The following is a 15638-nucleotide window of genomic DNA, read 5'->3' as shown; positions in this document are numbered from 1 at the left end:
CCGAAAGAGGGTCTCGGAGCACTCTGAAGCATTTGCCCGTGTATGCGCACAGAAAATGGATCTAGCAGAACAGTTTCAGGTTAAGAACGGACCTCCGGAATGAATTAAGTACTTAACCCAAGGTACCACAGTAACTATCTTAGTTGATCTCTAAGGTGCTACTGGAAGGAATTTTTTTATTTTGTTTTATCTGCATTTTGATAGCTTTAATGTACCTGCTTTGTGTGTGTTTTTAATTCTCCAGGTTATACTGGCATTTTCTTATGAATGTTTTATATTAGGTAAAGCTGCTATTATTGCCAATAAAGGATGAATGAATAAGAAAGGTGAAAGCTTGCTCGTGAGGTTCTTTTTGCATTAAGGGGCATTAAGGTAAAGGTAAAGGTACCCCTGCCCGTATAGGCCAGTCTTGACAGACTCTAGGGTTGTGTGCCCATCTCACTCAAAGAGGCTGGGGGCCAGCGCTGTCCGGAGACACTTCCGGGTCATGTGGCCAGCGTGACATCGCTGCTCTGGCGAGCCAGAGCCGCACACGGAAACGCCGTTTACCTTCCTGCTAGTAAGCGGTCCCTATTTATCTACTTGCACCTGAGAGTGCTTTCAAACTGCTAGGTTGGCAGGCGCTGGGACCGAACAGCGGGAGCGCACCCCACCGCGGGGATTCGAACCGCCGACCTTTCGATCGGCAAGCCCTAGGCGCTGAGGCTTTTACCCACAGCGCCACCCGCGTCCCCTAAGGGGGCATTAAGCACTTGTTAAATTTAAAGATAAATGACGCCTGTTCTGTATCCGTATTTCCTACAACAAGATGACATGGCAATCCATAAAAGGATTCTAAATCTCTTTCTCACCCCCTTCTGCGTACTTTCTTCAGGGCCTAAATCAGCCTTTGCCGTCCTGGTGGGCTGTTTCGGACTATAACTCCCATCAGCACCAGCCGGCGCACGCTGATGGGAGTTGTAGTCTGGAGGGCACCAAGTTGACAAACACTGGTCTAAACGGATTCATGCAATGCAGGGGGTTGGACTAGATGACCCTTGGGGTCCCTTCCAATTCTACGATTCTGTGATGAACCATTCCTCTGGCCCCTTTTAGGGCAGTGGTTGTTGAGTGAAGGAGCCAGGAGAGGAGGGTTTCTCTTTAATTTGGGGGTGGGTGGAGTCGAATGTGATGTTTGCCCAGCACGGCTGCCTGGAGCTTCTAATAATAACACAAATTAATCCTATAGCGGGTATATTGTGTCTGGGTTTTCTGGAGCAAGAAATGCGTTTATCTAAAAAAAAACCCCAGGGGGCAGCTGCTGTCATAAGGGCATCAGAGGAGAATTGCTGGATCTGACTAATCCTGCATCGTTTTTATCACACGGCCCAGGCAGATGCCTCCGGCTTTCTTTGGCTGTTCTTGCCCGAACAATTGGTAATCAGAGGCACGCAACCTATGATCCAGGTGATAGTATGTTCTATAGTAGCCCTTGATAGCCTTGAGCTCGGTGAAAATGTTTCTAACCCGCTTTTGAAGTCCATCATGTGGCAGAGAGTTCCACAGTTTCAAATTGCGGCCTTTCAGAAGGAAGAAGCAAACATTGATGGGGTGCCTCCAAGGTGTTTTGGGCCATCAGTGTGATATGGAAAGGCGGGGTTAAGATTGCATAAGAAATATATTCCCCCCCCCTTACTGCCTGAGACCCCCGGGTATAGGGCAGTATAATTATAATTATTATATTATATACTATTATATATTATTATTTAACCACCTGACTCTTGCTGCTTGAATCTGTGTTTCAGCAGCAATTATTCTTCTCAATATTTTTTTAATGATTTTTTTTTTTAACTATAAAAACTTTTAAAGAAAATTCTAAACCACCTTTCCCTCAATGTGTCATTACTGCTGTGGCTTTTGTTTGTTTGTTTGTTTGCTTGCTTGTTTTTACAGATGGAGCAGTTTTTACTGTTGATATTCTTACTGCAAAATCACTTTGCAATGTTTTATGGGAAGCAAATCATAAATGGAAGAATGGATAAATAAAAGTATATTGTTGTTGTTATTGTTGTTACTATTGCCATTATTATTTTGCTAGGCAATTGTAACAATGTCTTTTAAATTATTATAATAATAAATATAGTGTTTTCTTAAGCAGTAATATTTGTAAGGATGCGGGACAGGGCCTTCTCGGTGGCCGCTCCCAAATATCTTTGGAACTCCCTGCCTAGAGAAGTTAAACCAGCTCCCTCCCTGTTGTCCTTCTGGCAGCAGGCGAAGATGACCTTTTCCCAGTAGGCTTTAATGAAAGTTTTTTTTTAAGCAGAGGTTGGATGTTTTAGTTGAGATTCCTTCATTGCTGGGGGTTGGACTGGATGATCCTTGCGGTCCCTTCTTATTCTACAATTCTAGGATTCCATGAATGGGCCGGTGCTGTGCTGTGCTTTATTGCAATTATCTGTATGTTTGCGTGCTTATAGGTATATAACATATTACACACACATATATAATACAGTTGTGAACGTGATCCGTGCAGGAGGCATGTTCACAACCCGCAGCGTTCGCAACCCGTGCATCTGCACATGCGTGAGTCGCAATTCGGCGCATGCGCAGAGTGCGATTTAACACTTCTGTGCATGTGCAAGCGCCGAAACCTGGAAGTAACCGTTCCAGTACTTCTGGGTTCAGCGCGGTGCGTAACCCGAAATCGCCCAACCCGAAGCGTCTGTAACCCAAGGTATGACTGTACACATATAATCTTATTACGATGGTACCTTGGGTTAAGTACTTAATTCGTTCTGGAGGTCTGTACTTAACCTGAAACTGTTCTTAACCTGAAGCACCACTTTAGCTAATGGGGCCTCCTGCTGCCGCCGCGCCGCCGGAGCACGATTTCTGTTCTCATCCTGAAGCAAAGTTCTTAACCTGAGGTACTATTTCTGGGTTAGCGGAGTCTGTAACCTGAAGCGTCTGTAACCCGAGGTACCACTTCCCAACCCACTTTTTATCTGCTTCTTATTTTTATCTGCAAGCTGCCTCCAGTCCCTGCAGGTCTAAATAAATATACCACAGTCTTTCTCCATGCCGTAATGATGCCTTTCCCAGAATCACTGATCAAATGTTTATTACTATTTTATTTATTATTATTATGATCATCCTTAATGCCGCCGTGGCTCTTTTCCCACGCGTCACCGATCACCGCGGCAACAACCAGGCGACTCCGCTCGGCCTTTTTTGGCAAGGCGCTCTGTTTCCAAACAAGTGCGTTTCTGGCCAGCCTGCCAGGTAGGCGGGGTGCGCTTGGAGAGGGTGGGGAGAGCGAGCTCCAGAGGCGGCGAGGAGTTTCCTGCTCGCCGAGCCGCCCAAGGGGTCGGTCGGGGAGCGCGCACGAGAGAGAGAGAGAGAAAAAGGCAGAGCAAGGGCGCTCGCTCGCAGCATCATCTCTCGCTCCCTGCTCTCCCCTCTCCGGGAAGGGAAGCAGGAAGGGGGCCTCTTCCCTCCCCAGGAAAGGCGAAGGAGGAGGACAACAGCCAGCCGGCAGACAGAAGCGCCACTGTGGTCCGGGGATGGAGAAGGAGGCGGCCCGGGGAGCAGCCGCCGGGGACGGATGGCTCTTTTGCGCTGCGGGCGGAGGCGCACAGCGCGCAAAGGGCGATCGGGAGATGGCGAGGGCCGGCGCCGCTGAATGGCCATTGTGAGCCGGAGCAGGCGGGCGAAGGCGCAGCCCAGAGAGGGCCAAAAGGAGGCAGGGAGGAGGAGGCGACCCGGCCGCGGGCCACTCGGCGCTGAGCTCCCGGAGCAGGCGGCCAGCGCCCCTGTGCGCCCCCGCGCAACATGAGCGGAGCCGGAGGCGGCGGAGAGGTGGTCTGCTCGGGCTGGCTGCGCAAATCGCCGCCGGAGAAGAAGTTGAGGAGATACGTAAGTCCGGAGGAGGAGGAGGAAGCGGGGCGGTTGGAAACAAACGGACAAGGAGTGTGTGTGTGTTTGTGTGTGAGAGAGAAACCGGGAGAGGCCGATCTGGGGCTGTGCCCAAGCGGGAGTCCAGGATTGTGTTTGTGTGTCTACAATTGCAACATCCAGAATTGTTTTAGATGGGCGTGCGCAATTGCAAAGTCCTGGATTGTTTGTTTGCGCGTGTGGTTCGCAAAAGTCCAGGATTGTGCATGTGTAGCTACAAAGCCCTAGCTGGTGCGTGTGTGTGTGCCTGCTAGATTGTGTGTCCATAATTGCAACGTCCAGGATTTTGTGTGTTTGTGCAGCTACAAAGTCCTAGTTTCTTTTGGGAAGGGGGGGAGGAAATGCAAAGTATTGAATTGCACGTCCAGAATTGTGCGTGTAAATTGCAAAGCTCAGGGTTGTGTGTCATCGCAACGTCCACGATCGTGTACGTGTAATTGCAAAGTCCAGGATTTTGTGTGTGTGTGTGCAGTTGGAAAATCTCGGTGCAAGCATGGATCCCCCCGCGCCTCGCCGCCGCCCCAATAGCTTGTCCTTAGTTGAAGGTTAGCTAGCGGTGAAAATGATCGAGGCGGGGGACGAGCCGCGTCGCTGGGGTTGGTTGTGCAGACGGGATCGATCGTGTCCCGTGCAAGCTGTCATGAGCCCCTGTCCCAAACAAGAGAAAGGACGAGAGAGAGAGAGAGACTGGGATCAGTTCGAAAAGCCAGCCTGTCTCCCTTCCTCCCGGTTCCTTCTCGCAGATCACACCCGTTTCTCCGCGAAGAGAAGCAGGTGCGGGGAGCAAATCAACCCAACATTGTTTCCTGAAAGTCGGGGCTGCGCGCCTTCCTGAGATCGCACCCCAGTAGATCGCGGGGGGGGGGTGTCTGGCTTCGATTTTGTCCAGCTTTTAATCCGGTGTAGGGGTGTGTTTCTAAGTAGGATGTTTGTATATCATCACAATGATTTTCGGCGGTTTCTCCTCCCCCCCCCCCCCCAATTCATCTGGTCCCTTTCCGTCTCTGCTTTCGAGGTCACTTCCAAAGGTGCGAATTCGGATCAGGGTTGAACCCGGGTGCGTAAGAACAGCAATGAAACGCACACAACGCTTGCCTGGCTAGACTTTTAAAATAAATTTCGAGAGTGACTTTTAAAAACGAAACAATTGGACGACAGACGACGGGGGGGGGGGGAGAGGCGGGCAAAGGCGAGCGCGCGTGGAAGCATCCCTTCCCACGCCGCTCCGGAGTGACTCCGGATCTCAGGGCGGAGCTGCGGATCCAAGCGGCGCTGGCTGGGCGTCGTCGCCAAGGTTTGCCTGGGCAGCAGCAGCAGCCGCCACCTGGGCGGAGAGCGGCTTGGCCTGTTCCCGGCTGCGCTGCTCCGGCTGCTACAGGTGCGGACTGGGAGGGGCGGAGGCGGCGGCGGCTTGTTTTCGCTGTTGGGGCTGGAGCGCTCCGGGAGCTTCTGGCTGCTGCGGGCGCGCCTCCGCCTCGGCCCGCCTCTGCGCGCCCCCTGGCGGCTTCGGCTGGGAACGCGCGCGGCCAGATTCGCGCTGTGTGAACCGGGTGCCGACGGCCCGCCCCGTCTGACACTGCCGATTTAAAGCGGCATGGCGATGCTTTTAAGTCAGGCATCGCCAACCTCGGCCCTCCAGCTGTTTGGGGACTACAGTTCCCATCATCCCTGACCACTGGTCCTGTTAGCTAGGGATGATGGGAGTTGTAGTCCCAAAACAGCTGGAGGGCCGAGTTTGGGGGTGCCTGCTTTAAGCACCCCCGGCTCTCCCACCGCATAGGGAGAATGGGATCCCTATTTAAAAAAAATAAATTAAAAATCCACAAATTTTTTGATTGGTTTTCACAATATTATAAACAAGCAAACACATAAGACAAACAATCATAATTCATAGCCTTATTGGAAATTACACTTATTAACTTTGTTAGGTGACTTCCTCGCTTCCCCTTGGTTGAATTTCATTGCATCTCCTTTTAACGGTTTTCCAAATCACAATTCTTATAAAAATTAACTTAGACATGAACATCCTTAAATCTTCACGTTATGAAATTAAACATATTAATTCATCACTTAACATAAATAAACTCCTAAGCCAATTAAGTATCTGCAAGCTGTTTTCAGTTAATTTAACTTAACATATTTAACTAAATAATCATTAAATTGAATCCACTTTTCCTGATACTCCTCCTCCTTCTGGTCGCGGAATCCCCATTTTTTTTTCCTTCAGAAAAGCATTGAAAGTGCACAAATTAACCGAGATTTGACTCGATTTGTGGGATTTATATACCTGCAAGGTATGTAAGGTATATATTATATTCCTGCCCCCTGTAATGTTTCAAAAAAAAGCTCTACCTGAGGGTTATCTACCCAATTCCCTGCAATCCAGGACTTTTTTTGCCCAACATGGATGACCCTGCCTTGAGGAGTCTAATGCTCAGTGCTGCTGAGCTATATAGCCCTTTGGGAGGGTCATAGGTTCTCCCACCCCTGTAGGAGAGAGAACAAAAAACACATGCACAAAAAACAAACTTTGTGTTTGTTCGTCCCCGCCTTTGACGTAGAAAAAAATCTTGCCATTTCTGTATCTCGACAGCTGTCTGTCAAGCAAAAATCCAGCATGCTGCTCTAGAGGTGGTCACTGACCGGCTTTTGTGGGATTTTGAGCAATGGTGATTTCTGGAGTCATTTCCCCCCCCCCCCCATTCATCCAAAATTGAGGCCTCTGTTTTTGTGTATGCACACAAATTAAACAGCGGACATATTGTAGTATAGCCGTGTCGTTAAGCCATGCGCTCCAGTATGTGTGAGGAGCCGTCAGATATTTGTCATTGCTTGTTTTCGAAGAATTCATCGTTGAGTCTTAGTGTTTCTGAGGGCGTTTTCTGTGTTGCTAAACAATGCTAAAGCACCTCCTGACTTAGGCCCTGTTCTCATGATAAATGGAGCAAGGGGTCGAGAACCCCAGTTCCTTCTCCCTTTCATTCCCCATCCTTGCACAGGATCCGGAACTGGCTTCAAGGTGAGGGATTATGACTCAGCCCGTCTGCAAAGTCTGCAACTCTTGGCTGCCACAGCTCCTCCGCTGACGGCGAAATTGCACCAGTTTCGGGTGATGGATGAAATTGCTGAGTCTCTGATGCTGTTAGTCGAGATGCTGTGCTGCTAGATTCTGGGGTTTGTAAGAAAACGGATCTGAAACTGCCAGAATTGTCATGCCTTGACACAAGGCTGCAGGCTGACGATGCCTGTATGGTGAGCGAAAACCCCCCAAAAAACTCCTTCCAGTAGCACCTTAGAGACTGACTAAGTTTGTTATTGGCATGAGCTTTCGTGTGCATGCACACTTCTTCAGATACCTTCAGATTGTGCATGCACACAAAAGCTCATACCAATAACAAACTTAGTTGGTCTCTAAGGTGCTACTGGAAGGAATTTTTATTTTTACGCCGGCTCCCTTGGCCAGTAAAGCGAGACGAGCGTCGCAACCCCAGGGTCGGCCACGACTGGACCTAATGGTCAGGGGTCCCTTTACCTTTACCTAAGGTGTCTTCCAAGAATTAGATGCGTTAATGAAATGAGCGAGGCTCACTTTGGCTAGCCGGTGATGGAAGTCAGCGCCCTGGTCTGGTGCCCTGGGAGTGAGCAGGACTACGTGGCTTCTTGCACCAGTCTAGCCAAGCAGATTAATGGCCATTCCTTGCCCTTGCCGCTCCTGTGATTTTTGCAGCAAGGTGTTTTCGCCCACTCCTCCTCGTATCCTTTGATCTCTTCCTTCGCCACTTTCGCTTTCTTTCTCTTTATTATAAGAGACCTTTGCACCTCTGACGGGGCTAGGCAGCCTGCAGCCGTGGATCAACATCTTCCTTTTCTTCGGGGAAGGAGGGGTCGAGATGGCGTGTTTTTGTCATTAGCATTAATTATTTAACGCCCGCCGAACTCTTTGAAGAGGCAAAGGCCTTTCAGAGTGCTATTGTTACAGCCCAGGAAGAGATCAAACGGGAGCTTGGAAGCCATAAAAGCAGAGCTGACCGGGCGTGATTTTTTTAATAAAAATTCATGGCAACTGGGGCCCTTGCAAACGTCGAAATAAACAGACAGGCCTTGGGAATCGTTCTTGGAAGATTGTGGGGAACTTTTGCAGGTGTGGAGATTGTGGCCGTACCCCAGAAAGAGTGGGGGAAAGCAAAACAGGAGAACAAATTGAGATAACCGGATGCTTTAGCTGAGATGACTACATTGCCGGGGGTTGGACTAGATGACCCTGGAACCCCTTCCAACTCTACAATTCTGTGATTCTCTGATTAGCAGAGAGTTGGGCCAGACCGAGATATTTTGCTGCCTGAGGCAGAACAACAACTGGCCCAGCACCACCACCAAATCCTACACTTGGGAACACCCCATCTGTACGTTTGAAACTTTGTGATACCACTTTAACAGTTTCCCCTGGAGAATCCTGGGAATTATAGTTTCTTACCGGTTCTAAGAGTTGTTAGAAACCCTTTGCAGAGCTGCAGTTCCCAGAGGCCCCTTCGAAGATGGATTACATGTCCGGCCATTCTGGGAGAGTAATAGAGGTCTCCTGACAGCTCCCATTTCACGGAATCCTCAGTCGGCTGTCTAAGGCAGCCGCCTCACTCTGCCCATTGATAGGGCCGGCCCCTAGCACAGAAGCGTGCTTCAGATCCAGTCCTTCCAAAGTCCACCGATTCTTGGAACAAAAGTATTGGGGGCATACATATAAAGCCTCCTGGATTAGGCCCATGGCTCACTTAGTCATGTGATGCCTGTGGGAAGCTCAAGTTGAAGCTGAGCGCAAGGGCAATTCTCCCCTCTAATTTGCCTAATCTGTTTCAAATCCATCTAAATTGGTGGCCTTCATTACCTCCTGGGGAAACGAGTGCCATAGTTTAACTAACGCAGTATGCAAAGAAAGACTTTCTTTAACTACCCTGACTCTTCCAGCATTCAGCTTCAATGCATGTCTCTAGGGAGAGAAGGAAACACTTTTCTCCATTCATTTTTCTTGTACCGTACAGAATTTTTTATAAACTTCAATCATGTCTCCTTCTAGGGTGTTCGTCGTGGCGCTGTGGTCTAAACCACTGAGCCTCTTGGGCTTGCCGATCAGAAGGTCGGCGGTTCGAATCCCCACAACGGGGTGAGCTCCCATTGCTCTGTCCCAGCTCCGGCCAACCTAGCAGTTCAAAAGCACACCAGTGCAAGTAGATAAATAGGTACTGCTATGGCAGGAAGGTAAACAGCATTTCCGTGAGCTCCGGTTTCCATCGCGGTGTCCCGTCGCACCAGAAGCGGTTTAGTCCTGCTGGCCACATGTCCCGGAAAGCTGTCTGTGGACAAACGCCGGCTCCCTTGGCCTGAAAGTGAGATGAGTGCCACAACCCCATAGTCACCTTTGACTGGACTTAACTGCCCAGGGGTCCTTTACCCACACTTCTGCTTTTCCATGGGTCTGAGCAGTTTTCTGCTTGAGCCATGCTTTCTGGGCACAGTTCTGGGTGTTTTTCCTTCTGGCCACTCCTTTCCCTGAGAAAAGCTGCTCTTTAGCTCTCAGTTGGAACAGGCAACAATCTGCAGTAAACCCAATTGCCCCCGGTTGAGCGCTAAAGAGTGGTTTTCTCTTGGGTGTGGATAAGCCTTCTCTCTGAACCAAAAAGTCCCAAACTTTGCAACCTTTCCTCCCAGGGGATTTGAACCATCCTGTTTATCATTCTGGTCCCTGAGCAAAGAGCCCCACACTGTGGCATTTGCCCCAAACCTGGTGTGACCCAGCTTTCCCCCAATCTAATGTATTATAGATTGGGCAATTGCCATCAGCTCCAGTAAACATCGCCAAGCTGGTTGTGGCTGATGGGATTTGTAGTCCAAAAGTGGAGGTTAGTAGGCTGGGAAGGGGCTCCCATAACCAATTACAAATGATATAAAGAGATAGGAAGATCAAAAGCCAAAATGGTAGCCTGATGTTTACCTGCAAGTAGTCCCATTTACACAGAGCAAGGCTGTAGCCGTTCCTTTGCGCAAACTTGTAATGCTTTCTGTTGCTTTGCCGTTTCACGTTGAAGCGTAGCTCGCTTCAAAAGACGTACGTGTGTGGGTGTTTTCCTTTTAAAAAAATGGCAGAGAGTTCAACTACGCAGTAATAACAGAGAAGACGTTCGGTTTGAAAGCCTTCAGTCCCGGAACAATTACTTGTCAACGTTTGGGAGTCAAGTTGTTTGCAAAAATGACACTCTGTTGACTTTTATGCAAATACCTTCCTGAGGACGGATGGGTTTATGCAAATACAGTTTTTTTATCTCGTGGCTGCTGTCCAAGGGACAACTGTTAAAATGTCTGAGCACGTGTTATTTTGCAGGGAAGTCAGGCGTGTGCGGGTGTACTTTTTCTGAAATCCAAAGGAGATGTTGTCAGGAGAGCATCAAATTAATATTGGAACACCTTTCTGCAAAACTATGAATCGCCCAGTAGCGTAAGAGTGGTGGATCAGGCCCACATCCTATTCTCACAGTGGCCTGGCAGAATTCAGCCCGCTAGCAGGACCTGAGTGCAAATTCCAGCGTTAGAAACTCATATATATCTCTCTCTCTCTGTGTGTATAAAAATATATACACATGCTAATCGCCAAATGGCACCTTAAACCTAGGTTATGGTTGCCACAACGGAAGGTCTAGGCACCTTTTTTCTTTTGGCGGTGACATTTATTATTATTGTTATTATTATTACTATTAGTTTCATTTCTGGACCGCCTTATATTTTAAAGGACAAAATCTCAAAGTGGTTTACAACACATTAGCACATCAAACAAAACAACCCAGAATAAAATGAATTAAAGCTCCAAGGAAAATCTTTCAGGTCCTTCTCTAAGTGATGTTTTGCTTTCCGCATATTTATTTACCTCCTTAATCTGTATAGCTGCCCCATAGCAGAAGTACTCTAGGAAACCCGTGTGGTACAGTGGTTAGAATGTCGGACTAGGACCTGGAAGGTCAGGGTTCAAGTCCCTTGGAGTCAGTCACAGCCCCTTGGCCCTACCTCACAGGGTCGTTGCAGGGACTCACTGAGGAGGGGGATGAAACATGTACTTTTTGGAGGGGGGGGGGAAGTGGGATAGAAATGCAGTGAGTAAGCTCCTCTGATGCCCTGCTTAAGAAAACTGGAGGGACCAGCCAGATGGAGATGTTGGTTGTCAAACTAGCATCCAGAGATCTCTACGTTATCACAACTGGACCTGTGCCAGTCGCAAAACACCTGACAATTTCTTTTTTATATAATTTTTATTAGTTTTTTAACATATCATTTTCAGCAATAATTAAATGTACTTTCACATCTTATACAATTTTTTTGACTTCCATCAATAACATCTGAACATTTTCCAATCTACTTAATTTACATTTCTTATTTTCACTATTACATTTAAATCTCATAACTAGCATCTCTCTTCTTTGAAATGTTTCATATATTTCTCCTTGCAAAACTACTAGCGTAATTTGTTGATTACAGTTGCTCTTCAAATAATTCGTATATTTCTTCCAATCTTCTGTAAATCTCTGGTCAGGCAGGTCTCGAATCCTTCCTGTCATTTTATCCAATTCTGTGTAGTCCATTAATTTTGTCTGCCATTCTTTCTTAACACTGAGTGCAATAGCACTGCGCTTCCCAGCAACGGGCATCCAACAGTCACATCCCTACCTGCAAAACTTGGTGTCAAAATGGCAGGTGAAAATAAATACGGGGAGAGGGCTGTCTTTCCTTGTGGGTTTACCATCTGGCTGGCTTCTTGGTTCCTGAAATTTGTTCTGATTGGGCAGATAAAATATCGCAGCTGGAATTCTACAGGATATGTTGCTAGTGTGTGAAAACAGTCATGATCCTCAGGAATGCACCTCCATCGTAGTCCCCAGGCATCGTCACTTGGTCTCAAGTGGCCAATAAAGGTAAAGGGACCCCTGACCATTAGGTCCAGTCGTGGCCGACTCTGGGGTTGCGGCGCTCATCTCGCTTTATTGGCCAAGGGAGCCGGCGTACAGCTTCCGGGTCACGTGGCCAGCATGACTAAGCTGCTTCTGGCGAACCAGAGCAGCGCACGGAAACGCCGTTTACCTTCCCACCGGAGTGGTACCTATTTATCTACTTGCACTTTGACGTGCTTTCGAACTACTAGGTGGGCAGGAGCAGGGACCGAGCAATGGGAGCTCACCCCATCACGGGGATTCGAACCACCAACCTTCTGATCGGCAAGTCCTAGGCTCTGTGGTTTAACCCACATCGCCACCTGCATCCCCAAGTGGCCAGTAAAGGTAAAGGGACCCCTGACCATTAGGTCTAGTCATGGCCGACTCTGGGGTTGCAGTGCTCATCTTGCTTTAATGGCTGAGGGAGCTGTTTTATAGCTTCCGGGTTATGTGGCGAACCAGAGCAGCGCACGGAAATGCCGTTTACCTTCCCGCTGGAGTGGTACCTATTTATCTACTTGCACTTTGATGTGCTTTCGAACTGCTAGGTTGGCAGGAGCAGGGATCGAGCAACGGGAGCTCACCCCGTTGCAGCCAATAGCCAGGTGCAAAATGCGACTGGCAAATTTCGAACACAGCTCCAAACCTTCCGGAGGGCGCCAGGTTGGCAAAGACTGATGCAGACAGCATCAGCTCCCTGGAGCGGCCTGTCTGCTGTTTTGCTTCCGTGGACCTCTGCAGAGGATGGGACGCAGCTGCTGGTTCTGCTCCCCGACATCGTGACATCACATCCCCGACCCTTGACCTGCCAAACAATGAGCTTCTTCATTTGGGTATCACCCTGTCCTCTTCCCGTTGGAAACTCAAAACTGACTGACTGTGCAGCCTACACACTGAAATGTGGGGGTGGGGGATAGGAAAGGAGGGAAGAAAGATGGGGGGGGGTATTTGAAGCGTAATCAGACCATACAATTCAAAAGCCATGTTTTCCCTTCTGGCTTCCTGCAGGTCTGGGAGATAGTTCCTGAGCATCATGTTTTAAAGCTGCCAAGAAGCTGCTCAAAATATATTTTGATTTTAAAGGAGTGGGGGGGAAACAACCCAAATGTTAATCATGGCGGAAGCAGTGTGCGCAGGGACCGCTTCCAACAGCATTCACTTTACGGAAGAGGTTTTAAAATTGTGTTTTGGAGGAGGAAAAGTCGTAGGCGCTCACATGGAAAACGTAGCCTTGGGAGTTGGGAGTCCACGTGAGTTTTTCTGGGATGGCAACCAGCAGGAACACCCAAGAAAGGGGGGCTGGGGTGGGGCACGCTGTGTTCAGGTGCCAGTGATGTGTGGACACTGCCAAATATATACCCACATCGTTCTGCCTGGACGCTGAGGTCCAGCTCCGAGGGACTTCTTGCAGTTCCCTCACTGCGAGAAGCAAAGCTACAGGGAACCAGGTAAAGGGCCTTCTCGGTAGTGGCACCCGCCCTGTGGAACGCCCACCCATCATATGTCAAAGAGATAAACAACTACCTAACATGCAGAAGCCCTGTTCAGGGAAGTTTTTAATGTGTGGCATTTTAGTGTATTTTTGGTCTTTGTTGGAAGCCGCCCAGAGTGGCTGGGGAAACGCAGTCAGATGGGCGGGGTACAAATAATAAATTCTTATTATTACTATTATTAAATGCCCCCCCCCCCATCTTCCATAGGCTTGCTCCACCATCAGAACCTTCATGGAGCCAGGAGAATCAGAGAATTGTAGAGTTGGAAAGGGTACCAGGGTCATCTAGTCCAACCCCCAGCAATGTAGGAATCTCAGCTAAAGCATCCATGGCAGATGCCATCTAGCCTCTGCTTAAAAACCTCCAAGGAAGGAGAGTCCATCACCTCCTGAGGGCATCTGTTCCACTGTTGTTGTTGTTGTTTAGTCATGTCCGACTCTTCGTGTCCCCCTGGACCAGAGCACGCCAGACACTCCTGTCTTCCACTGCCTCCCACAGTTTGGTCAAACTCATGCTGGTAGCTTCGAGAACACTGTCCAACCATCTCGTCCTCTGTCGTCCCCTTCTCCTTGTGCCCTCCATCTTTCCCAACATCAGGGTCTTTTCCAGGGAGTCTTCTCTTCTCATGAGGTGGCCAAAATATTGGAGCCTCAGCTTCATGATCTGTCCTTCCAGTGAGCACTCAGGGCTAATTTCCTTACGAGTGGATATGTCTGATCTTCTTGCAGTCCATGGGACTCTCAAGAGTCTCCTCCAGCACCATAATTCAAAAGCATCAATTCTTCGGCGATCAGCCTTCTTTATGGTCCAATTCCACTGTACAACAGCTCCTACTGCCAGAAAGTTCTTCCTGCTGTTTAGTCGGAACCTCCTTTCTTGTGCCGCCCTCCAGAGCAGGAGGAAAAGAGGCTTGCACCATCTTCTGTGGGACAGCCCTTGAGATATTTGATGGCTATCCTATCTCCGTCTCTTTTCCAGGCTAAACATACACAACTCCTTCAACCGTTCCTCATATGGCTTAGTTTCCAGACCCTGGATCATCTTATTTGCCCTCCTCTGCACACATTCCAACTTGTCAACATCCTTCATAAATTGTGGTGCCCAGAAGTGGACACAGTACAGTGGTACCTCGGGTTAAGAACTTAATTGGTTCTTGAGGTCCGTTCTTTACCTGAAGCACCACTTCAGCCTCCCGCTAACCAATGGGGCCTCCCGCTGCCCCCACTGCACAATTTCTATTCTCATCCTGAAGCAAACTTCTTAACCCGAGGTACTAATTCTGGGTTAGTGGAGTCTGTAACCTGAAGCGTCTGTAACCCGAGGTACCACTGTATTCCAGGTGTGGTCTGCCCAAGGCAGAACAGAGTGGTAATATTATTTCTTCTTGACCTGGACACTAGACTTCATTCTTGAGAAACCGGCTTCTTCCCAGAAGAGCAAAACTGCCGCATTTCACTCATCTTCCTTCTAAGATCTCACAATATGGCAACCGGTCTCTCCCGTGGAGTGTGCTCTGAAGGCAGCCGGCGCATTAAGTCCATGTGCACCTGGTCTCATTGAGAAACATATCGCTGACGAGACAGAAACAAGTGCCGTCGGAGCTGTTCCCATCTACCTGCTGCGATAGATCGCCCAGCCGCACGTGTTTCCGAGCCCCGCTTTGCGCTCAAGGAAAGTCATGTACATTTTTAGCTCTGGATTCGCTGCTCACGATGGGTCACGCTCAGCACTGAGCATGAATGATTTATCTTCCTCCCGAGTCCCAGTGCTCTATAAAAGACATTTAAGGGCATGCCGGAGGAATTCGTACCATGGAGGAAACGTAAAAGGAACCAACCGTTCTCTTAAGGGCAGCTCCAGATTATTATTATTATTATATATTCAATTTATATACCACACTTTTATCCAAAAGATCCCAGGGCGGTGTACGACATTAATACAGAACATCAGTGATAAAAACGTAATAAAAAGTCTACTGGCAGGCAGCATTTACGGACCTTATTCAGCATTTTTCCTGATTTGCTTGGGCAGAGCTGACATAGTGGTTTGTGAACATCTGATATTTACTGAGCATTTGTTCGGATTTGTTTATGGGGCTCGTATATGACAAACAGCATTCACCCTAATTTGCTTTTGGGGTGTTTTCCGCATCTTCCCATTAATCATTCTTTTGTCCTAGACTTTCTGGCGCGTTTTGTTGGGAGTTTTTGCTGCTGATATTTATAGTAATTTTTCGGTA

The 15638-nt window shown here is 48.5% G+C and overlaps 1 protein-coding gene across 1 annotated transcript in view; it reads left to right on the top strand.

The window, feature by feature from the left end:
• The first annotated feature begins 3276 nt into the window (after positions 1–3276).
• Positions 3277–15638, top strand: part of GAB2 (GRB2 associated binding protein 2) — a 143797-nt gene continuing 131435 nt past the window's right edge. Inside the window, exon 1 of the mRNA XM_083436464.1 lies at positions 3277–3897. Coding sequence (XP_083292590.1) covers positions 3814–3897 — 84 coding nt within the window. The 5' untranslated portion in view covers positions 3277–3813. The remainder of the gene's footprint in view (positions 3898–15638) is intronic.

This window comes from Podarcis tiliguerta, assembly GCF_965153285.1.
Source record: "Podarcis tiliguerta genome assembly, chromosome: 4".
NCBI lineage: Eukaryota > Metazoa > Chordata > Lepidosauria > Squamata > Lacertidae > Podarcis > Podarcis tiliguerta.
This window is presented reverse-complemented; position numbering and strand designations above follow the sequence as displayed.